Consider the following 22,776-nt stretch of genomic DNA (forward strand, 5'->3'; position numbering starts at 1 on the left):
TGAGCATATTCTGGCGAGGTTCTTAACGAAAACCCAAATCGGCAAGTGTGTATTATTAAAACGATTTTCGAACTGAAAATGACATGCAAGACTTCTGCTTCTGCTAAGAAAAAGAAGGGGAAAAAAAAGAAATCCCAATATTCAGAAACGTTTTTATTATTATTCACAGAGATGTACAATGATTGGACTGACATTTAAAAGAAGGAAAGCCACGGAGCAGCCCAAGTTCTTCCGATAACGCCCTCAAAACAACATACACTTAAGACATTATTGTATCTCCATGACGGAGCACAACAACAAAAAAGTACATGAAATTCCAAAATAAACTCTGAAAATCAGCAGCCGCACGAATGTGACGGCCATTCAACGGTGTGACAAGACATGGTTTAGACAGATTTCCCTGAGAGGCGATTTCTCAATTGTATCATTTTATTTTAATAGGCCGTGGTTTTATGTTAGGCTTGATGCTAATTACACCACTCTACTGTGATCAAGTACAATGAAAAGCAACTTTAAAAGACGGTCCCGGGTGGCACTTTACAGCTGAAAGTTCGTTAGATCGCTCAGAACGGTTTATGAGCAATAATTCAAAATACATACAAGACACCCAAACAAGCCAATATGCAGACGCGTTCATTCATAAATTGACATCTTGCAATGCATGCAACTCAGATTCTACAGTCTCACAAATCCTTTGATTTTAGATTTTAACAAACAGGGATTCCAGAGATAATTCGGAAGCAATGTCTTCACAAAGTCAAGGCAAGTTTCCACCTCAAACCAAAGGACATATCATAGTTGAATCAAGGACTCAAGCTGACATCTGAAGGCTGTACCTGTGTAAAACATGGATTTGGCCTTGATGAAAATGTATTTTACATTTACAAGTTATTGTAGTTTTAAGGGAAACTTTGACATTGACAGGATTTGTTAACTGTTCCACTGGTTACAGACCATAGTGTCATTACTCAATGCTTTTATCCAATCGATTGTCTCTTTAGCTTTACAGAGGTTCAGCTGGAAAGACGCATGCTCAATTTAAGAAATAAGACTATTTACAGCCACAGACTGGGGGGGAACTTCAGAGAAAGATTTTACAGTATTCTTGGGGAAACTGAAAATCTTCAGAGGGCATGGTGCAGGCTTTACCAAGTGCTGCTAATCATATTCTCCTTATCACAATCGGCTCAAGCGTACATACCTAGGACAGCACATGTAGTACAAACGATCAGGTTCAAAACATTCAAACTACCTCAAGAAATGACCAAAGTTTAGTTACTCAGGTTTCAGTGATCGAGAGAAAACGACCTTGGTTCACAACACCGGTCATAATTACATCATTTCTCTGCTGAACAATAAAGGAAAGCTTAAAAATGCATCTATGGCAACCCAAGAGAATACAGAGCATACACCGCTCCTCTCCAGCCAAACGCATTTTTCTATACCCTACTTCAAATGAGGAATGATAAAGCAAAAAGGAAAAGAAAATAAACCTTTTAATATACGGACTATAAAAATTCCCTCTGGGAACACATAGTCTCTGCATTTAAATGTTAAAATGCGCAGAAACCGGAGAGAGAGGTAATTACGAATACGACTGTGAAAACGGTAAAAATTTAAAACAAAGTCACATCTTAAAGTCGCAATAAAATTGCATTTACATAATTGTTTCTTTTTTTTTTTTTTGGAGGAAAGAGAACAGCCTACACACACAATCCTGCCTCAGACAGAGAAAGAGCACGGGAAGAATCCCAGAGAGGAAACAGATCCATGATGGAGGGGAACCAGAACACCTTCTCTGTCCAGTCCAAACGTTAAAGTGAGAGGGGGGGGGATCAGTGTTAAACCTAATCTCATTCCCAGGTGATGCAGGATGCAGAGAAGGCTCTCCCTCTCGCTGCCCAAACTCCAGGGCCGGTCCCCTAGCTGTCGATCATCTCCGAGAGCTCCAGCAGGAGGTCGTCCTCGTCCTTGCCGGGGTCCAGCTCCATCTCGCCGTCCAGCGGGTCGTCGGCGAACTCGTTCATCAGCTCGTCCAGGTCGTCCAGCGCGGCGGGGGCCCGCGTAGCGGCCGTGCTCTGCCGCCGAGGCTTGGGCTGGACTGGGGCCTTCGCCGCCGGGGAGCTGCACCAATCACAGGGAAGAAGCCGGTCACCGACAGGCCACGTTCAAAACAAGCACGTCCACCTCAGGATCGCTTCAGAGGAACGAGGGTCACTTCAGACGGACACGGCAGTAACAAACATGCAGATACATGCCTGCTTACACATCAGGACGATGTAAAGCAGGGCTGCCTAATCCTGCCTAATTCAGGTGTCCCTGGAGATCTACCGTCCTGTAGGTTTTCACTCCAACCCTAACAAAGCACACCTCATTCAACAGCTAGAGATCTACCGTCCTGTAGGTTTTCACTCCAACCCTAACAAAGCGCACCTCATTCAACAGCTAGAGATCTACAGTCCTGTAGGTTTTCACTCCAACCCTAACAAAGCTCACCTCATTCAACAGCTAGAGATCTACCGTCCTGTAGGTCTTCACTCCAACCCTAACAAAGCTCACCTCATTCAACAGCTAGAGATCTACCGTCCTGTAGGTTTTCACTACAGCCCTAACAAAGCCACACCTCATTCAACAGCTAGAGATCTACGGTCCTGTAGGTTTTCACTCCAACCCTAACAAAGCACACCTCATTCAACTAGAGATCTACCGTCCTGTAGGTCTTCACTCCAACCCTAACAAAGCTCACCTCATTCAACAGCTAGAGATCTACCGTCCTGTAGGTTTTCACTCCAACCCTAACAAAGCGCACCTCATTCAACAGCTAGAGATCTCGTTGAGCTGCTAATGAGTAGAATCAGGTGTGCCAAATTGGGGTTGAAGTGAAAACCTACAGGACAGCAGATCTGCAGGAGCAGGGTTGGGCAGCCCAGACTTAAAGGACTGCTCTGTCGGGGACTTTACCTCTGAGGGGCAGCGGGAGGCTCTTTAGCGGGCGAGAGGACCGGCGCAGTGGGGGCGGGGCTCTGTTCTGCGTTGGCGGTTCTGTGGAGCTCCGTCTCAGAGGTGCCGCCGGGGGCTGGGGAGGAGAGCCTGGGACCCGGAGGGCGGGCCTGCGCCTCGGCCTCCACGCTCACCGATGGAGCTGCCGTCTAGGGAACGCAAACAGACGCACCGTTACGCCACTACTCCCCCCCGTCTCCGCTCGGGAAGAGAGAGGTTTTCACCGCGACACCGTTTAAAACCGCGAACCCACCTCCGGGGCCTTCACGTCAGCGCGCTTGCAGGACGGCTCCGGGGGCTGGTCCTCCACTGCAGCGGGGGCGCTGTTGAGAGGCTTCACTGCCGCCACGGCAGAACGATGACTCTCCGATGCTTTCCTCTTCTGGCCCAACTTCACCTGGGAGGCTGCCTTCACTACGGATGGCTTCACATTCAACTTGGGTCTCACTGAAGGTAGCAAATGGGACAGAAAAACCCCAACAGAAAAACATTACAGACCAACAACACCGAAGGGGAAGCCTTCAAATTGCACTTACTAGTAGAACTCTGAAAAACCAAGTAAATACAAACACTGAGGTTTCTGCAAGCCTCCGTCTGCCGGCTTTTTGCATTCATGTATTTACAGCAACAGGTAGAATGGATTGTAGAGAGGCTCCTTAGACTGCTTCTTTACTTGGGTTCTGAGGCCAAATGCCTCAGAAAATGTAAGGGGGTAAATGATGTGAGTTTTGCCGTTTCGGGTACCTTTGGTTTCTGCCGTCTGCACAGGGGACCTTCTGGGGGCGGGACTCTGCGTCCTCTCCGGCTGTGGCTCCTCCTCCTGGGCCGGGCCGGGAGGCGCAGGCTCCTCCCCCAGGGCTGCCGCGGGCGCCGGAGGCGGGGCCTTCTGCTCGGCGGGGGGAGAGTTTACGCCCCCGGCACTGGCAGAGGGGGACCCCGCCCGGGCCTGGGCCCGCCCCGAGGCTGGAGTGGGCGTGGGTTTAGGCACAGTGGCGGGAGCGGGCGTGGCGGGACTGGACTCCTTTTGTCTGAGGGCGACGCGTGGGCGGCCGATTGTGGGCGTGGCCTCTGGCTGGGCGGGGGGTGAGGCGGGCTGCGAGGTGGTGCCGGCCCTCTGTCGGAGCGTGGAGAGCGCCCTCTGGGGGCGGGAGGCCGCGGGGACCGGTTTCGGAGCAGAGGGGGGCGAGGACTCTTCCGGCGGGCTGGAGGACCCCCCCGCTTCTGCCCCCGCCCCCTGCTCCCCCTGCTCCCCCTGCTGCTTACGGAGTCTCTTCTCCTGCATGATCTCCTCGAAGGTCTTCACCTTCACAGTCTGGCCGGGAGAGTCCTGCCTGCCGTTAGCAGCACCGTTCTGCAGCACACAGATAGCGGGTTAAGCTAACAGGCTCATCAGGGCTGCTACAGAACAACAGGCTCATCAGGGCTGCATACACGCACACATCACGCGCACGCGCACGCACACGCACACGCACACGCACACGCACACACACACACACAGGCAGCACCTCACCTCTGCAGTGACAGGCCCAGGGGGCTTCTCTGTGGCCTCGGGAGTGTTTGGATTACTGCCATTGTCTGCTCCTGGGGGGGGAAAAAAAAAGTTCTCATTAACCCTGGCGCTACGGAGCGCACAAACCTAAGCGAAACTGCGGCTACGGTGTCTCACTGCCACCCATCAAAGAGCCGCCCGTCACAGAGCAGCCCCTCAGAGGTGAGAGGGCGCAGGTAAAAGAGGGGGTGAGGACTTACCGGCCGCTGTCGTCTTGTTAATGCGCAGTATCCTCCGCTTGGGGAGGGCGGAGGGAGGCGCAGAGGGCTCCTCCGTTTTCACTTCCTGCTCTCTGGCCTGCGCGCGCGCCGCCTTCTCCTTGCGGATCTCCTCCAGAGTCTTCACCCGGACCTCGCTGGGCTGGGGCTGGGGCTGGGCCCGGGCCTTCTTTCCCGGGACCTCCTCCTGCGGAGGCGCCTCGGGCTTCCCCGGCTCCTCGCCGGCCTCCTTCCGCTGCGCCTCCTTCTCCTGCTGCTGCCTCTTCCTGGCGTGCAGGACCTCCGAGAAGGTCTTCACGTGAACGCCGGCTGGAGGCTTGGCGCTCCTCTTCGCGGGGCTGGGGGCCTTGGTGACAGCCGTCCCGGGCCCCTGCCCCTGGGCCATGGCTGCCTTCTCCTGCCCCTGGGCCTTGGCCATCTTCTCCTGCCCCTGGGCCTTGGCCACCTTCTCCTGCCTGTGGGCCTTGGCCGCCTTCTCCTGCCGGATCTCCTCCAGAGTTTTGATCCGGATCTCTCCAGATGCCTGCACCTCCCTCTCTATTAGGGCAGAGAAAGCCAGGAGTCTCGATCACACCATTTCCAGAGACATTACAGCAAAAAACAAGTTGTTATTCATGTTGTTATTAACACAATTAAAAATTATCCTTTGAGAGCAGTAGGTTGTTTGGGATGTTTTTTCTAAATTCTAAGTCAGTGTTCTAGAACCCCATCGCTCTCAGTTACCAGTAGTGATGTGACATCAGCATTAGAATGCTCCGTTTAGAATGTTCTAATCACATCTTTGTGATGTCACACCTTAAAGGGTCAGGGAGGCTCCAGCTTACCGTTGTCAGGGGCTGCAGGCTCCGCAGGAAGGCCCAGCCGATCCCTCACAGGCTTCACCGCTGTGCGTTTACAGAAGGGCACAAAAGCGTTAAAGCACAGAATCTCGCCATCAGAGAGGGCAGGTTAACGTGAGATGGATGAGCCGGTCAACAGCACTCTTTTTCTCCTCTCACCTTTCCGCGGGGGGGTGTCCGCGTCGTCTTCCGGAGAGTCCAACTTTCTTCCGAGGCGCTCGGCGAGCGTTCGCTTCAGTGGCGGCTCGCTAGCCACGGGCAGATCTGCGGGAATCAGAAAATGACCCTCCGTTCCTTCCTACTGCCGACTTACAGTGACAAACCCATCCGGAAAGTTCCGCTTTTACAACTCTCTCATCTGCATTAAGATCATTCACTACCGCCAGGACAGCACAGGTGACATTTAACCAAAGGAAAGCGACTCTCATATAGCGACTGAAAGGAAAAGCCATTTTGGCTCACACGGTACCTTTCTTCACAACGAAGTGCTGCTCTGCAGGCAGGCTGGCCTTTCTCTTTCCGAGCCGCTCGGCAATGTGCCGTTTCACCGGATCCTCAATCTGTAGGGGGGTATCTGTGCAGAACCATGGGGGTTAACCTTAGCCCTTTAACCTTTAACCCTTAACCCAAACCGCCTCAGTAATCATCCAGCTGTACAAACTGACCTAAATCGATTGCATAGAAAATATAAGCTGTGCAAAAGAAAAAAAAAAAGTAGAAAATCTACAAAATTTTGCGATGCATTTCTATTTGTTACTACTTCAGCACTAACAATCCAGACCTTACATAAAATTATCATGGCAAAATGCAACCAGTTCCCAATATTTTTCCCTATTCATGGCATGACATTTCTGAATAAAAAGGCCACTTCTCTTTCACATACGTACGTGTAAAACACGGCACGCACCACCCACACGCCCAGCTGCGTACCAACCAACTGCACAGACACTCACAGGGCACGTCTCCCTCCACACAGCCAGCGCCCCACTGCTGCTGCTTACCCTCTTTGGCACTGAACTGGGAAGGGCGTATGAAGGACCTGATGTTCTCCTTTTCCCCACTGGTCCCGTTGCTATGGAGACCCAAGGGAGGGGTCTGACCGGTGCCCTGGGACAGGCTGCTGGGGCTCTGACCTTTGTGAGGAAAGAACACTTCAACATTTTAACACGGTACAGAAGTCCCGCAGGATGTCAGAGATAATGTTAGAGCAGGGGTGGGGAATTCTGGTCATGGAGGGCCGGAGTGTGTGTGCAGGTTTTTGTTTTCCACCAATTATCCTGGCTAAACGTGCTAACAGGCTGTTTATAGATTAGATCACAGTAAAACGGTTTATATAGGGACACAAGAGCGGTCTTTGGCTGTCATTCATGTGTTTATCAAGAAATGTAGCTAAAATGTAAGGTGGAGTAAATGTTATGGCTAATCAGGTAATTAAGGCCAGAGGTTGCCATGAAAACCAGAAACAGATACAGCCCAGGTTGCCCTCCTCCGTGTTAGCGGTAAAAAAGAAGATTAAAGATCTGAAGCACAATTACCAGCTTTCTTTAGATTCGCCTTCAGTGCTTTCCTCAGTCTGATTTCTTCAAGAGTTCTTATGCCAAAGTTTAAGGAATCATCTTTTTAAAAAAAAGGACAGAAAAAGAAGTTACGGTGATTTAATAAGACAAAAGAAAAGAAAGAAAGAAAGAGAAAGGAATGTAGGTGTGGACGGGATGTGTACCTTTGTTGCCGCCGGAGAGGAGTTTCCTAGGCGACACAATCCTGGACGAGCTCTCCTCCCCTTCCTCAGAAAACTGATCTGGAGACGCAAACAGAGAGCGGGTGGGTCATTCACACTGATCAGCACTGAGGGTGAGGAAGCATTTCAGCATCGAGATTAGAGGCGTACCAGCATATAGGCTGGCCAATATAAGCAGTCCATATCTGCCATTTTGAGGTGGCAGGCAGCAAATTTCAAGATGGCAAAAACAAAGTACATAGCTTGCTAACTACCCAACAATGTTCATGTGTCGTAGCATCATGTAAGTACAATGGGACTGAAAAAACTGAAGTGTTACTTGGAAAATAAAATCATAATACATCAAATACAATTTTAAGGGTGTGAATATATGACTGATTGAAATTAATGTACCCTGTATACAATTCCTGAAAATTTCTAAACAAAATTATCTAAGTGATCAGGAGTTTTGATTTTAACTGAAGCTCCTAAAACTATACTGGTTAACGTCGGTGTAGTACCGTCTTCATCTTCGTCCTCATCGTCAGCGGGGTTGATCACCACCGGGGGGTGGGTGGGGCTGGGCACGTTCTCCAGCGTGTCGGCCTTGATGACCCCGCGGAGCTGGGGGTTGGCGGGGTTGGCGATGGGCGCGGGGGCCGGAGAGGCCGGGTCCGCCACGGGAGCCGGCTCCTCCTCGACCTCCCTCTTCAGGGCGGGACCTGCGGGAGGAAACGCAGCACTCCGATTGGCTACAAGGCCGCACGCACGCACGCCGCCGGCCTGGGACAAAAGAAAATGAACTGCCGTGGGGAGAGCGGATATCGATCGCGCCTCGCGCCTCACGCTCACCTCTGCTGGGGGGGACGAACACGCCGTCGATCATGCGAGGCTTCTCGTGGTGGAAGGCACAGTGCGACTTCTGGCAGCCGGCCGGCTGGTTCTCCCAGTAGCAGGGGATCTCGTTGCGCTTTTTCTGATGGGGGAGAGGAAGAAGAGCCATGTGTGCCTCTCCAGCGCTGCCGCCGACCGGACGGCCCGCTCGCCAGGTGTGCGTGTGCACAGGTGCGCAGGTAAGCAGCGTTCGGGGCGTTACCTTAATCTCCATGTGCCGGAACTTGCAGACCTTGCGGAAGCAGCGGTTCTCCTGCCACAGACTGCACATGGTCTCGCTGCCCATGGCCGCCTCGCAGTGCCGGAACGGGCAGCTGTCGCCCTGGAAACGGAAATCGCTAGCTGTCAGGGAAACGCTCAAAAACCGGGTCGTGGCACAGTTCAAAAAAACATTTATCACAGCAGTTAATCCTCCAGATTTAATTTTTGAAGTTTTCCCCAACTAATAGCAGAACGTGTTTTCTGCCTTGAAGGACACACAACTGCTTTTTCATGCCCAACTGATACTGAAGATGATAGCAGGGTCTAAAATCTCAAGGTTGAGAAATAACACTGGACACACCAAGGCCTTGACCTGCGTCCTGTAATGTTACCTTGGAGCAGGTGGAGTAGTAGAAGAAGTAGCAGTCATCTCCGTGGTTAGTCATAGCCAGGCCGAAAAAAGCGATGGTGCTCTTCTGCAGCAGGCCGGGCGGAACTCCGGGTCACAGTCTTCCGGGGTCAACGACCTTTGACCCCACAGGCGCTTCTCTGCTTGCGGTAGGACAGGTGCGTTAAATTACAATGACGCGTCTCCCATGGATACGGCTGACTGACAGGCTCCCGTACGAAGCCTATCGAGGCACACGCACGATGAGCAATGCAGGCCAAGTGCTACGAGCCTGTGGCCTGTGACGTCACACCTACGCGGCCACGCTTCTGACTGACAGTGAGGAGGTTTAGGTGCTGCTCAGTGTGAAGTGGGGAGGGGGTGTGTGATTTTGGGGTGCCGTGTTCACCTGGAGTGGTGGAGCAGGTGTCCCCCTTCTCTTGCTGCACTTCAGAGGTGCCTCCTTGGGGAGTCCTGAAGGAAGACTCAGTCCGTGAGTTAAGAGGGAAAAGGCCCGGAAGGAGACTCCCGCGTCCTACGTCCCTCCTCTGAACAGCTTGCCTGTTCCCTTCACCCTCAGCCTGTCAATCACTAGATGCTGATGGGTGTGGCCAAGTCCTTTTTTTTTTCCTTTTTATTAATAATTTTTTTTTTTAATGAATGGGAGTAGTGGGGGGGGGTGGGGTGGGGGGTGGGCAGAAATCTCTTCTCTATGGATGTAATGCCAGAAGACAGCCAAGGGGAAAAAAATTGGGGGCATGAAAAATTGAAGTGGAGAGAAAAAAAAAGTTCTTCTATTTCTTCTTATAGTGGGGAGGGAACTAAGGGGAAGGGTGAAGCTGGACACGCTTCTGAGGCCAAACAAAATAATCAAAAAAGGGTGAAAAACAGCCGTCCTCTGGGTATCTATTTTTTTTTCCTTTTACATTAATTCTATCTGAATCCAGTGATCTTCGGGGATGTAGAAGTCGTTGCTTCTTTAACCTACATGTAGAAAAAAGAAAAAACACCTCCCCAACACTTTAACTGTTGGCAACACGAATACTACCTTGCAGTCAAACAGGACAACACAGTTCCAATATCTCACTCAACTGTTTCACACTGTTCACAGGTTCGCAATGAGACAGTTTCACAAAGAGAGACATTAGAATTTGTTTGGATCATGAAGCCTTTTTAAAAAGCAGCATGGCATTGATTTTACTTGGCTGTCATTCAGTTACAGAATTTAGCAAATGGCAGGGAATTTGTCTTGCAAACGCACAATAGTGTAGTTTACAAGTAAATAATCCCTTCTAAACACAGCAACATTGTTAAAAGTAACTTGTTAATAATAACAATTTGCCACGTTTTGAATTTGGGAGGATGTAAGCTCATACACTGCCATACTGCCATGTTTTCCTAATATTAGAACGAGTCGTGCAAGGAAAACCCCATCTCAAAAGGCCTGGAGAAATTGTTTTTTCCCTCTCCCCGTTAAACAAAGACACGATGTTTGTCAATTTGTAAATATCGCTAGAACTAATTATCACGAATGTTAACCATAAAGTTAGCTAGCAAGACCATGACATTATGCTAGCAAACCAGCGAAAGAAAGCTTGTACACTACATGTCCAAAAGTATGTGGACACCAGACATCCAACATCTCATCAAAAATGATGGCCATTAATATGGACTTTGTTCACCCTTTGCTGCTACAACAACCTTCTGGGAAGGCTTTATACTAGACAGAGCACTGCTGCAGGGATTTGCTTCCATTCAGCTAGAAGAGCATTAATGAGGTTGGGCACTGACTGAGCAATTAGGCCTGACTCACAGTTGTCCAGATACCTTTAGTCATATATGTCCACATTCTTTTGGCTAGCTAGGCTAGCTACACTACTTGGCCAAAAGAATGCGGACACCCGAACAGCACACTGATATGGGCTTGTCGAACACCTCCAAAACCATGGCCATTAATATGGAGTTGGTCCACCCTTTGCCGCTATAACAGCCTCCACTCTTCTGGGAAGGCTTTCCACTAGATTTTGGAACATGGCTGCTGGGATTCGTTTCCATTCAGCCACAAGAGCATCAGTGAGTTCGGCCACTGACGTTGGGAAACAAGGCCTGGCCCGCAGTTGCCGTTCCAATTCGTCCCAAAGGTGTTCGATGGGGTTGAGGTCAGGGCTCTGTGCAGGCCAGTCAAGTTCTTCCACACCAAACTCAGCAAACCATTTCTTTATGAACCTCACTTTGTGCATGGGGGCACGGTCATGCTGAAACAGGAAAGGGCCTGCCCCAAACTGTTGCCACAATGTTGGAAGCACCCAATTCTCTAGAATGTCACTGTATCCCGCAGCATTACGATTTCCCTTTACTGGAACTAAGGGGCCTAGCCCAAACCATGAAAAACTACCCCAGACCATTATCCCTCCTCCATCAAAATTTTCAGCTGGCTGTACACATTCCGGCAGGTACCGTTCTCCTGGCACTCGCCGAACCAAGATTTGTCCGTCAGACTGCCGGATAGTGAAGCGCGATTCATCACTCCAGAGAACGCGTTTCCACTGCTCCAGAGTCCAATGGCGGTGCGCTTTACACCACTCCAGCCGACGCTTGGCATTACGAATGGTGATCTTAGACTCATGCGTGGTCGCTCGGCCGAGGAAACCCATTTCGTTTAGCTCCCGACGAACAGTTCTCGTGCTGACGTTGCTCCCAGAGGCGGTCTGGAGCTTGGTAGTGAGTGCTGCAACTGTGGACCGACGATTTTCACACGCTACGCGCTTCAGCACCCGCCGGTCCCGTTCTGTGAGTTTGTGCGGCCTACCGCTTCGTGGCTGAGCACTTGTTGCTCCCAAACGTTTCCACTTCACAATAACAGTACTTACAGTTGACGGGGGCATGTCGAGCAAGGCAGAAATTTGACGAACCGACTTGTTGGAAAGGTGGCATCCTATGACAGTGCCACGGTGAAATTCACTGAGCTCTTCAGTACGACCCATTCTACTGCCAATGGTTGATAATGAGATTGCAAGGCTGTATGCTTGATTTATTTATTTATGCCCCTATTAGCAACGAGTGAGGCTGAAGCAATACAGCCCACTAATTAGAAGCGGCGTCCACATACTTTTGACCATGTAGTGTAATTTACGTTATTTTTATTGTTTCGTGTAACCAGCCAAACAAGGAAAATGGACGTTAGGGAACTATAGATAACCTTCCTATACTCATATAGATCTCTCAACAGATAACAGGCTTAAAAAAAAACAATAGATCACAGATACGAAAACAAAAGAAATCAACAGGGCGGTTTACCAGAAATTACTGAGGGTTATGCGTTTTGAATCATCCGCGGTACTGTAACACACAATTGCGCACAATGTTAGTGTTAGTGCTACACGGCAATTTGAATTAAAAAAAGGGTCTCGGATGGCAAGGTGACGCTAACGATTACTCTCTGGACTCAATTTTGTTCGTTTATCAGCAAACCAATACTGTTTTTTTTGGTTGTAGTCAGTTAGCTAACCTTAGATAGGCTACTGTATTTATGTTTCACTTTGATAACGTTAGCCAGCTAAAAAAATACTAAGACGGGACTGTATCTCGCTAGTTAGATAGCTAATGCTAGCCATCAAACAAACACCACCATGCCAACAACCCATTAGCTAGCTAGATAGATATCAATATCAAGTAGTTAGTCCAACTTTCCACAGACATTAAGCTTTCTGATTGAAACATCACAGCTAACTAGCGAGCGAGCTACAGACCAAATGTTATCTTGAAAGGGCTTTCAGGCCTAGGAAATGTTAGCTAGCAAGCTAACGATAGGATAGCATTACATAAGGTGAACTGTGTTTAACGTATTAAAAACTGAAATGACGATTGATAAAATTATTACACTGCATAAAAAACAACAAAATAACGATTAGTTACCAGAATTACTTAAGCAAGTGTTCAATATTCGTTCTCCCACAAAAGAACACACATGTCGCTCCTCTCCAGTCCTCTTTCTACTTCTTTCAGTTCTGAACCTTAGAACAAAATGGCGTCACGGAAGGCAGGGAGAATTCTGAGAGAACTGAGACAGAGAGGCTGGGGTTTGGTTGGCGTAAACTTACCCGATCCAAAATGGCGTCCTGACTGAATGAGGTGTCAGCTGTTAAAATACAGAGAGCCAAAAACTTCACCGATTCATGTGTGATAGCATATTATGGAAAATCAAAAAGCATCTGTTTTTTGAGAACCGATGCCTGATTTAAAAGACCTTTCAAATATGTAGATAATATTTATTATTTTGACAGACATATCATATTCTGACCTTGTGTAGTCAGAAGAGAGAGAAAATCATCCGTTATTACACATCAAAAGTAGGAGATTTACAATTTATCCACATTCATTACAATGTCTGCTTTATCACAGCTTTATTTTTGGCATTGGAAGACCAGCTAGGTATTTTGCATACAATTTACAATAAAATGCTAGCCAAGTATCATTTGCATCCTTTGTCCTGGCTTCTTCCAGTTGCGACTGTAGCTTGATTGGCCAGAATAACTGTGTTCCTGCTTGGAGATTAAGCCCCATCCACCATGAGGCCCAGTCAAAGCCAAAAAAAAAAAAAAAAGATTTAGAAATTTTTGATAGTAATAAAGAAATGGTTTTGAAAGCCTTGATACATAAAATTCCCTGCTGCAACCTCCTCCTGAAAGTCCTCAACCCATTGTCTTTTTGCCCCCAAATCTGACAGCACTGGACCAAACAGAGTTTTTGTTCTTTCGTCAATCCACTTAAAGTCTTTTTAAGTCTTATCTACTGAAATGGAGCAATAGATTGAATGAGGGCATAAATCACCTATTGTTCCAGGAGTTAATTAACTGTAGGAGGAAAGCTATCCCAAAGACCAATGAGACTCTGGCCCTCGAGGACCAGTGTCCTTCATCGCTTGCGTATGCTTTGTGAGTTGGACACACTGTAGCATTTTTCATCCCATTGCCACACGCGTAGAAAGATGTGGGCTCGTCAGGTTTGGGGTACAATCCATCAAGTTTTCCGGTGCAGAAGGCGCCTCCCGGACTGACAATAGTGTCCACGCCCTGGACACATCGGCTTGGCAGCTGCAGTCCCTTGGGGGAGCTATGAGTCACATGTGTGGTTTCAGCAGTGGCTGAGGTGGTAGTTCTGGTCACGGCAGATGTTGTTGGCCCGGGTGATGTTAAAGGCAGGTACTCTGGAAAGATAAATATGTGAATAAAAATCATGCATATGCTATGGGACACTTCAAGCTGAGGGCAATAAAGGTCTCCATGTGAATGCTGAGTTTTCAAATATATATGTATATGCAACAAATGTGCACTGCAATAGAACCTGACTTTTAATTTTTGCTGGCTTTCTATATGCAATGCATTACATTCTTTTTGGAGAAAAGCATTTTGTTGCAGGAGCATCTCACTCTTGCATCCAATCACTCAGTGAGGCATACTTCAGTTATTTATATGGACACTTTCCCTGGTTGCAGCAAGAAAGGCCAAACAGCATAAAACATGTAATCTCTAATTACGTTTTCTACTGCATGTGCTTGACTACTAATAAAGGCTTGTGACTCTGGTCAAGAGGAGCCTAATCACAATCTCGCTCCAGTTAAAGTCCACAATGTGGTTTGAGGGCAGTATAACGGATCAGAGGGTACCTTCCGCGTACGTGGTGACGGGGACCTTCGCAAAACTGCCCCTCAAAATCATCCATGTCCAAAGCCCAGACGAAGGCCCCACCAAAATTATTGTTCTTCAGATACTGGGCCTGGAAGAATGACAAAGGTCATGAAATGGGTGGCAGACAAACCTATTTGTAGCCAATGATGTGACCTCCCATTTCCTATAGGCTAGGTTTACCTTGGCCTCAAAGCTCCTGTGGTTGTCAAACCCCACCCACTCATCCCCCTTGACAGCGTAAGGGACCTGCTGCTCCTCTATCCACTGGACAGTAGTGCCTTGGATGAAAGAGCAGATCTGAGGAAAAACAAAACAGTACATTTCAGATAGTTGGCTCATGCCTGTACAGACGTAACATTCCTAAAGATGAGTTTTCACCTCAGTTTTGATAATAAGTCTAAAAGTCTAAAATACTGTTGTCCACTGGGGCTTCGTTTTTAGAACATATTGTACGAGGTCCCTTCTGTGTTTCTGCATTACATTGCTGCCTGTAGAAGAGCAGATTTGTTGAAATACGTTGTTGCATACCACACTGAGTGCAAGCAGCAATTTACCATCATTGTTTGTTCATTGTCTAACTCTATAGAGTGACAATTGCACAATTTCTGTTACTCCCAGCACTACCTTTAATAAACAGAAACTATACTTATTATGCCTAATAGAGTCTGTTTCTTCTTCTGTACGGTTTGGTTCAACAGTCTTTGGAAATCAGCCTTGCCTATTTTTAGAGCAGACACAACCTATTGTATTCTGTTAGAATATTTTTTTGAAGGCTGCAGCCATACACAGTTTATCCAGTACTCTCGGACACCTACTTGCATGGTGTTTGTAATTGAAATTTCTGAATGACTTTTCAAAACATGCACCTGCACAGCCTTTTGAAATGCACCCATGGCCTGTCCTAACCTGTGCAGACATTCAAAATTCTTGTGCAACATTTTTCAACTTACCTTCCAGTGATGAAATATGAATATTAATATGGAGAGTTTCATAGGCACCTTTTCTATTAAGTCTGTGAATCCCTCTAATGGTGATTTTACAATTACTTGGTCAATAATTCTATGTATGTTACTGCATGCTATTATTATATATCTGATACAAACATACACATTTTCTTGAAGAATAAATATACTTAAAAGTCGTCAGATCCCGTCCTCACAAAAGACAAAAGACCCTCACGAAAGTCTTCTTGTGGGAATCACATTTCATTAAAGAGGTTATTGTAACTCCATGAGGGAAGTTTCAGACCTGTTGTTTTTTTTATTTGGTCTTAGGTTTTTGGCACCCAATGTGGGGCTGTATTCCCACCCTAATTTGTAGTGTTCAATTATCTGCAATCACAGCTGCTCTCGTGCGGTGAACCCCACAGCTAACCCAGGAGAGCACAGACATCTGTCGTTCCCCTTCGAAGCGCTTGGTATCATTAGTACTTCTTGTCACACTGTAGTCTACAGCTAAGCTCGCCTGGAGTGGAGCTGAAGGAAGACCTGTCGTGTGCGGTTTTGACACGTGGAGCCCTAACCGGCCGAACCCTCCCACACTTGGACAACGCAATTGCCAATTGCACGTGGCCCTGTGGAGTTATCGGCCACAGTCGGCACTGGCAGGATCTGGATTTGCTCAGAGGCCGCGAGGCTCATCCATGCACCACAGCGTGGTGCCTCAACCCCCGAATGAGCCATCCAGAAGCTCTCCACCCGTTGGCAACTTGAACACCTCCTCACCTCATAATAAGACCAGAGGCCCATCTCTTGGACGTAGGGCCCAGCAGAGGCCGAGCCCCTCGCCGGAGCCCCGGGGCCTTGGTCAGATGAGCTAAGAGTGAAGGAACGGCCGAATGTTGTGAAGCCCATGTGGAGCTTCTCCGCTGGGGCACCTTGACCCCTCCAGTACCTCATGGCAAAGTCCTGACGGGTGGTGAAGAAAAAGACTCAAAAACATAAAAATAAGTTCTGAAATTTACATTCTCGATGATGAAAAAATTGGAACGGAGTGTAGCACAGTGGGTAAGGAACTGGGCTTGTAACCGAAAGGTCACAGGTCCGATTCCCGGGTAGGACACTGCCGTTGTACCCTTGAACAAGGTACTTAACCGAAGTTGCTTCAGTATATATCCAGCTTTATAAATGGATACAATGTAAAATGCTATGCAAAAGTTGTGTACGTCGCTCTGGATAAGAGTGTCTGCTGAATGCCTGTAATGTAATGTAATGAAAACCAAAGGCTTTTGGACCTTTCTCACGCGCTGCTCTTACTGCATTGGCGTAGGTGAAGTCTCCCTGGTCGCGTGAGCCCCGGTACAAGGGGCTGTGGTGTGCCGTGAAGTTCTCCAGGCTTTCATGGAAATTGAAGGTCATCACATTGATGAAGTCCAGGTACCTAGAGAAGCAAATGTATTGCTAAGAGTCAGGTTATTCTCAGTTCTTGTTCAATGTTTAGACAGATAAAGAAGTAATTTTATAATGATCACGTCCACAAATGCTAGACAGGCCAGGTTGCCTATAATTATGGCTAACATGGCTAGAGGATAGACAGCGAGCACAGGCAATGGACTGCTGAGCAGTGTAGGAATGTGATATGGTTCAGCTTAGTCATCCTTCTTGACAAACGGATGCGTCCACATGTGCCATACAGCTGAAGAAGCCTTCGCGCCAGGTCACTTGGTTCCAACAGTGAAGGGTTCTGGTAGTTCTGCAGTTGTATGGGGGGAATTTTTGGCAGGAATTTGGTGAGGTCAACTTCTTAAGAAGGTAGGTGAACTATTAATTTTGAGTGACTATCTTCATCCCAAGGTGTACAATTTATTTCCTGTCTAGAGTTTTTCTTCCAGGATGACAATGCCCCCAATCTACAGAGCACGGGCAGTCACGCAATGTGATGATAATCTGTCCTTTCAGTCACGAGATCTGAACCCAATAATACATTTACGGGAGACTCGTCAACATGATTCATTTCCATCAACAAGCCAGTTGATTGATTTTCTCGTGGAAGAATGGCACCACATCTCTCCCCCAGAATTCCCGACACTAGTAGATGCAATGCCACGGTTATTACTCATTTCTGTCATCGCTTTTCTTCTTCCCCGTTTTCTCTTGAGATTGCAGGTGATGAAGAGACGCAGGACCACGGTACACAAAGCAGTACGGGACAAATCGTTCACGCAGCTTTGGAATCAAGCTCCATTAGTTTCGGTGAAAGACGTTGGTAATATGATTTGTAGTCATCATTTTAATATCAATAACATGGGATGCGGATGAATATGAGGAAGAGTGTACCTAACTGCCAAATGTAGCTACTGCCAATTAGAGGAGAGGCGTATCTCTCATTAACAACAACTTAAGGCTTGTGGGGGTGTGATGTATTGGGAGGAACTTGTGCAGCGTTAGTTCCTGGGGAACTCTGGGTATTAAACCCACCATTACCCTGGCAAGAGGACACCAGGTGTGTCCCCATGCAGCACCTGTACTATTCAGGAGCTCGCTGTGAAATATTGGAACGCGTCATCCAGTCCCCAAATTACGATCACTGGATAATTTCAAAAGCTGCCACAAGCTGCGTGACCTACTTTGAGAGCTCGACAACCTCGTAGCCGGCGTCGATGATTATTTTCCCAGCAGCCACTGCAGCTGTCACCATCAGTCTGGGGCGTCCGCTCGCCCTGCTCTCCGCCTTGTAAGCTCCCAGAAGCTCCTGGGGGTCCGTGAATAGACAGAATAAATTAGCGAAGCAGCGCATTGCTCCTGGTCAGTACACCGCTTGCTAATTCACTGATCTTTACAGCTCAAGCTATCCATCCGCTCTCGCTGCTGTGAAATTGCACAAAGGCAAATGCCACTCGGTTGCAGCGATCTTAAAAAGCAAGGCCACATATGCTCCCGTGCGCTATCAACTGTCCAGGCTTACCGATTAAGCGCCACATAACCTTTAAGAGCTGCAATTAAATTAGACTTAAATGAAAAGTAAATTAGATTTTTAATAATCTGTGGCAAGTGATAGCAGACAAACCTTTAGGGGCAAATGGACAGCCAAAGTCAGTGTACACTTTATGTATGCGTTTTACAGTCTTTGGCATGATGCTCAAACAGAATAGAAAGAAACGAGAAATGGAAACGACTGGCTAAGTTGACAACTTGCCAAATTTGGCATCAGATTTATAACTTTTACAGGATTCCAGTGAAACTCACATAAAGAATGTCATTATGGTAAATTTTTCCTCTACCAAGTAAAAAAAAAAAACACCAATCTGGTCTGCTTTAAAAACCACGTATGCATGGTGTGCCTTTATCAAATCAGTGTCCATAAATGAGACAAATATTCACACAACAAGCTAAATATACCGCAGTAAGCTCAGTCCCCACCTAGACACTGTCTGCAAAAACTTACTTCCGTGGAATAATTTTCTTCCCCCCCACAGAAAAGTTGCTAACACCAGTAGGGCCACAGGTCTGACTCACCTTGCACAGGAGTGTGAATCTCTGCTTGTCCTCTAGGGGGCTCCCTCGAGACCCCGGGTACTGCCAGTTTAGCTCCAGCCCATCAAAACCGCGCGTTCGCAGGAAACTGACGGATGACTGGATGAACTTCTGGCGGTTGGCCGGTGAGGACACCATGGTGGAGAACCTTGGGGAGGGTTTAAGGGTTAAGCGAGATGGGACCCAATTACATTACATTACATTACAGGCATTTAGCAGACGCTCTTATCCAGAGCGACTTACACAACTTTTACATAGCATTTTTTTACATTGTATCCATTTATACAGCTGGATATATACTGAAGCAATGCAGGTTAAGTACCTTGCTCAAGGGTACAACGGCAGTGTCCTTACCCGGGAATCAAACCTGCGACCTTTCGGTATTTGTATTGTAATGATAAATTGCAGATTTCGATCAATTATAATTGCATCCACTAACTGAATATAGCATTCATATTATTGTTTGTATTATTGTACTCTTTGGACTGGAAGTAATTTTTTCCAGCTGGAACCTCCATTTTTATTTTTTACAGTCCCCTGAAACAGCTTCAGTTTAGAGACTTGCACAGACAAGCTCTCAATTTGGTCCGTACTTATGTAATTGGCCGTGTTTCTTTGTCAGTTAAACACTGATTACTTCACTAGTGTCTACAAGGATGCCTTTGAGAATCATAACTGAAAAGCCAGTTAATGGGTTTCCCAGGTCACAGTTTCATAAAAATCTCATTGGCCATAATTTATGTCTCATGAGTCTCTGATCTTGAACTATGCCGAACCATGCACTGCAAGGGGCTGAATAAAAATAAAATAAATATTATTTTTGAAAATATTTTTTACTAAATGAATGTTTTTTTTTTGTTATACAAGACAATTGTATAAGGTCAAAAAAGGAACATATAATGTTTTTTCTGCCGAAGGAAATGCAGCATAGTGAAATATAGATGCCACACGATGAACTTGATTTACACTTCCTTGTGGGTGCTATTTCACGCTTCTACCACTAGAGGGTGGGCTGTACCAAGCAGAGAAAGGAAACTTACTGGGCAGTGCCGAAGTTCCATCCTCCCACCGCTAGCAGAGTTTTCAGCCGTGGATTTCTGCAGATGAGCATGTGATAAGTTAATTCGTCAAAAAAATTAAAAATAAATTAAATTAAAAAAGGCCATTGTTGAATGTACAGAACATTTATAAATTGCCATTAAGTTATTATATCCATTGTACATTGAGCAAAACATTGTCCCTGGGGTTCCTTTTCAACCATTTATTCATGTTTTCGGGAAAACTGGGTTATGGTACCAGCGAGGTAACTAATAATATATATTTTACAAAAGAACAGCTGTAGCTGGCCATTATGAAACCTTTGTAGATTTGACATTTTTAAATATTACATTGTCACATACTAAGTACATATTGTCCACTGCACACTCACATGTAATTACTAGTACCCACAGACAAGTATTACATTTAGTAAATTAATATGCCAAAAGAATTCATAATTTGATGCAAATATAATTCATGATTTTTTTTTTTTTGTCTGTGAATTGTTGCTACATTAAGAATGGTTTTGATTGTGGGATTGGTTAGCATTGGCTTAGGCATACTTGGTCTTCAGGGCGTTGAACGAGGTGTACAGTGTGTTGTCATTCCACTCCTGGGTGACCAGCTCATTGGCGTAATCGATGCTGGCGAAGGCGTAGATTAGGTGGGTGCACAGGTGTGGGTCCACGTTTCCGGGCAGGTACATCCCTGGCCTGGACCTGTATTGGGACCAGTTGGTGAAGTAGCACACTAGCTTGGTAGCTGCAGCTGGAAAGAGAGTGGTTTTATGCAATGATAAGTACGTCAGTGGATTTCAGAGTGTTTTATTTTTTTATTTTTCAAAATTTGAGTCCGTGTTCTGGAACTCCATTGTTTTGAATTACCAGTAGTGATTGTTACATCAGCATTAGAATGTTCAGTTAAGGACATTCTAATCACATATTTGTGATCTCACACCCAAAAGGGTTAAATCTAGGAGGAGGCACATGTAGGAAACAGTGGGGGCTGAATACATTTGTGTTTGACAGAGATGGTGACCTGCTGGAGATTGTTTGGTGTGCTCTATTTGTGCCATTTTCGTCTCCTCTGTTACCCCACTACCAAAATGAATATTTGTTTTCAATTAGAAAACTTCAAATCACCACAGTCCAAAATTATAAATCCAGGCAGAAACTCCTTAAAAAAGTCTTAGTGGATTTTCAGAATCAAATAATTATGATAAAACACAAAACAAACAACCATTTGTCAACTGTCAAACATACTTTGCACACTTTGTGTTGTGTGTGCAACAGGTAAAAACTTGAATCACACAATTTTATAACCATATTCTATCAAGATACATTTTGTAATGAGTGCAGTTACTTACCGACCTGAAGCAGAAGATTAAGACCTTACAAGACACATAAACCGGAATTTAGTACCCTTAAAATGCTCTTTAGAAAATAAATACACATTATTAAGAGTAAGTACAGTCCGTACCACATTAAACAAAAAAACCCCAAAAAATCTATAATGTCAAAGTGGTGCTTAAATCTTTATGTAAAATTGAATTATATAATTCTCACCCGCAAATTCACTCAACCCTCTCATGGTGATGTGATTGCTGTTGCCTGGCTCGTGCTCCTGTTGCAGCACAGTGTGAAGTGTGAGGAGGGATTGTCAGTACATAATGTAAGTGTAATGTCAGACTGCTTCTCAAATGACCTCACTCTGATCTCTTGAAGGAAATACATTTGCAACTTGCACGTTACAGGACAGAACCTCTGCACAATGTACTCGACAATGGCTGTAGGGTTTTTTGTTTTCTAATAAATGAGCAAATATGAATGAATGAATGAATGAATGGAGAAGCCCAGGAAACTGCTTGGTTATTTGAGCCAAGCACTGTATTTATCTCACTGCCTTGCATGGGGCATCTGCCCAATGAGTTCCTTGTGCATCCACTTGGATATTCTGCCTGGGATTCATTTAAATACCGCTTTGTGTAGTTAATGGGCTTATAAATGATTTTATAGCAAAAAATTAATGTACTGTAGGTGTGTAATGTAACAGTGCTGTATGCTCTTTTGTTTAGAAAAAGAAAAATTAACCAATTCAGCAATTCATAATAAAAAGGAAGCATGTACAGCATTTAAACATGTACCCACATATTCCTTTCAATGCATTAGTTTTTTTTTTTTTAATCGACAATTGAAACTTTATTTTGGCGTAAGTTTGTGTTATTTTGATGTAAAATGTATATACTGGAGATGTAAGCTTTCATTTCTCTGCACTGTATAAACCTGCATGAAAAGCAGGTTTTAAAGCCTTTGTTGATTTTTGTATGAAAATTAGGCTATAATCAAATAAGTCACAGCATGTCACTAAATCATTTGTAAGGTTTTTGAGAGACTAAATTGAAAGCAGTTTCTTTTGCAAAAAAAAGTTTTTCTAGATTTAATAAGACATATAGCAAAATAGAAGATGTATTTTATTAGTTATCACACTTAATATACTTGTACATTGATGCAATAATGTAATAATGTCAAATTTGTTGGAAAAAATAACCAAAGAAAGAAGGTTAGAAGTGTGTCCTATTAAAAATAAAAGATTTATAGTAAACGTGACTATAACTTTCTCTCTTTTGAAACAATAGATATTCTTTGGAGTCAAAGGAGTTAAATATTTTCAAGCTTTTCCTGAACTTCCACATTCTGCCTCCACGTGTGGGCCCATCTCATGTGAAATGATGGTGTTTTCCATGCAATTTGACACTCAGCTCCACTCTACATCT

General features: G+C 45.9%; 2 protein-coding genes across 17 annotated transcripts; both read right to left on the reverse strand.

Moving 5' to 3' along the window:
• Positions 1-140: 140 nt before the first annotated feature.
• Positions 141-12,878, reverse strand: zc3h11a (zinc finger CCCH-type containing 11A). Of its 16 annotated transcripts, none has more exons than XM_064306171.1 (19): positions 12,722-12,878; positions 12,114-12,145; positions 9,216-9,280; positions 8,811-8,967; positions 8,420-8,539; positions 8,176-8,299; positions 7,845-8,045; positions 7,327-7,404; positions 7,142-7,222; positions 6,608-6,739; positions 6,076-6,180; positions 5,766-5,870; positions 5,592-5,651; positions 4,750-5,304; positions 4,511-4,581; positions 3,745-4,351; positions 3,254-3,447; positions 2,962-3,149; positions 141-2,124 (listed from the first exon to the last, which is right to left on the reverse strand). In XM_064306171.1, the coding sequence occupies exons 4-19, from the start codon at positions 8,862-8,864 to the stop codon at positions 1,923-1,925; spliced, it is 2,877 nt and encodes a 958-aa protein (XP_064162241.1). In that variant the 5' UTR covers positions 8,865-8,967; positions 9,216-9,280; positions 12,114-12,145; positions 12,722-12,878; the 3' UTR covers positions 141-1,922. The 16 variants fall into 16 exon arrangements, with proteins under 16 accessions (XP_064162241.1, XP_064162236.1, XP_064162237.1 ...); XM_064306166.1 differs by having other exon boundaries at positions 9,216-9,790; XM_064306167.1 differs by having other exon boundaries at positions 12,104-12,145.
• Positions 11,211-21,858, reverse strand: LOC135238352 (acidic mammalian chitinase-like). The gene is made up of 11 exons (XM_064306139.1): positions 21,569-21,858; positions 21,370-21,393; positions 20,567-20,771; positions 20,006-20,062; positions 18,948-19,113; positions 18,059-18,183; positions 16,749-16,872; positions 16,218-16,400; positions 14,674-14,790; positions 14,472-14,581; positions 11,211-11,304 (listed from the first exon to the last, which is right to left on the reverse strand). Exons 1-11 carry the CDS (start codon positions 21,591-21,593, stop codon positions 11,211-11,213), a joined length of 1,230 nt encoding a protein of 409 aa, XP_064162209.1. The 5' UTR covers positions 21,594-21,858.
• Between the last annotated feature and the right edge of the window lie 918 nt (positions 21,859-22,776).

The sequence above is a fragment of the Anguilla rostrata genome, chromosome 13 (assembly GCF_018555375.3).
Source record: "Anguilla rostrata isolate EN2019 chromosome 13, ASM1855537v3, whole genome shotgun sequence".
Taxonomy (NCBI): domain Eukaryota; kingdom Metazoa; phylum Chordata; class Actinopteri; order Anguilliformes; family Anguillidae; genus Anguilla; species Anguilla rostrata.

What these genes read in the sequence shown, in the direction of transcription:
- LOC135238352 (XM_064306139.1), bottom strand. Translation starts at nt 21,593, where the DNA reads ATGAGAGGGTTGAGTGAATTTGCGG. An exon ending in TAATCTTCTGCTTCAGGTCG is followed by an intron (nt 20,772 to 21,369) that starts GTAAGTAACTGC and finishes CTCTCTTTCCAG; the next exon opens with CTGCAGCTACCAAGCTAGTG. An exon ending in TTCAACGCCCTGAAGACCAA is followed by an intron (nt 20,063 to 20,566) that starts GTATGCCTAAGC and finishes GCTCATCTGCAG; the next exon opens with AAATCCACGGCTGAAAACTC.
- zc3h11a (XM_064306171.1), bottom strand. Translation starts at nt 8,864, where the DNA reads ATGACTAACCACGGAGATGACTGCTACTTCTTCTACTACTCCACCTGC. An exon ending in CCAGTTCAGTGCCAAAGAGG is followed by an intron (nt 6,181 to 6,607) that starts GTAAGCAGCAGC and finishes GGTTCTGCACAG; the next exon opens with ATACCCCCCTACAGATTGAG. An exon ending in GCACTTCGTTGTGAAGAAAG is followed by an intron (nt 5,871 to 6,075) that starts GTACCGTGTGAG and finishes TGATTCCCGCAG; the next exon opens with ATCTGCCCGTGGCTAGCGAG.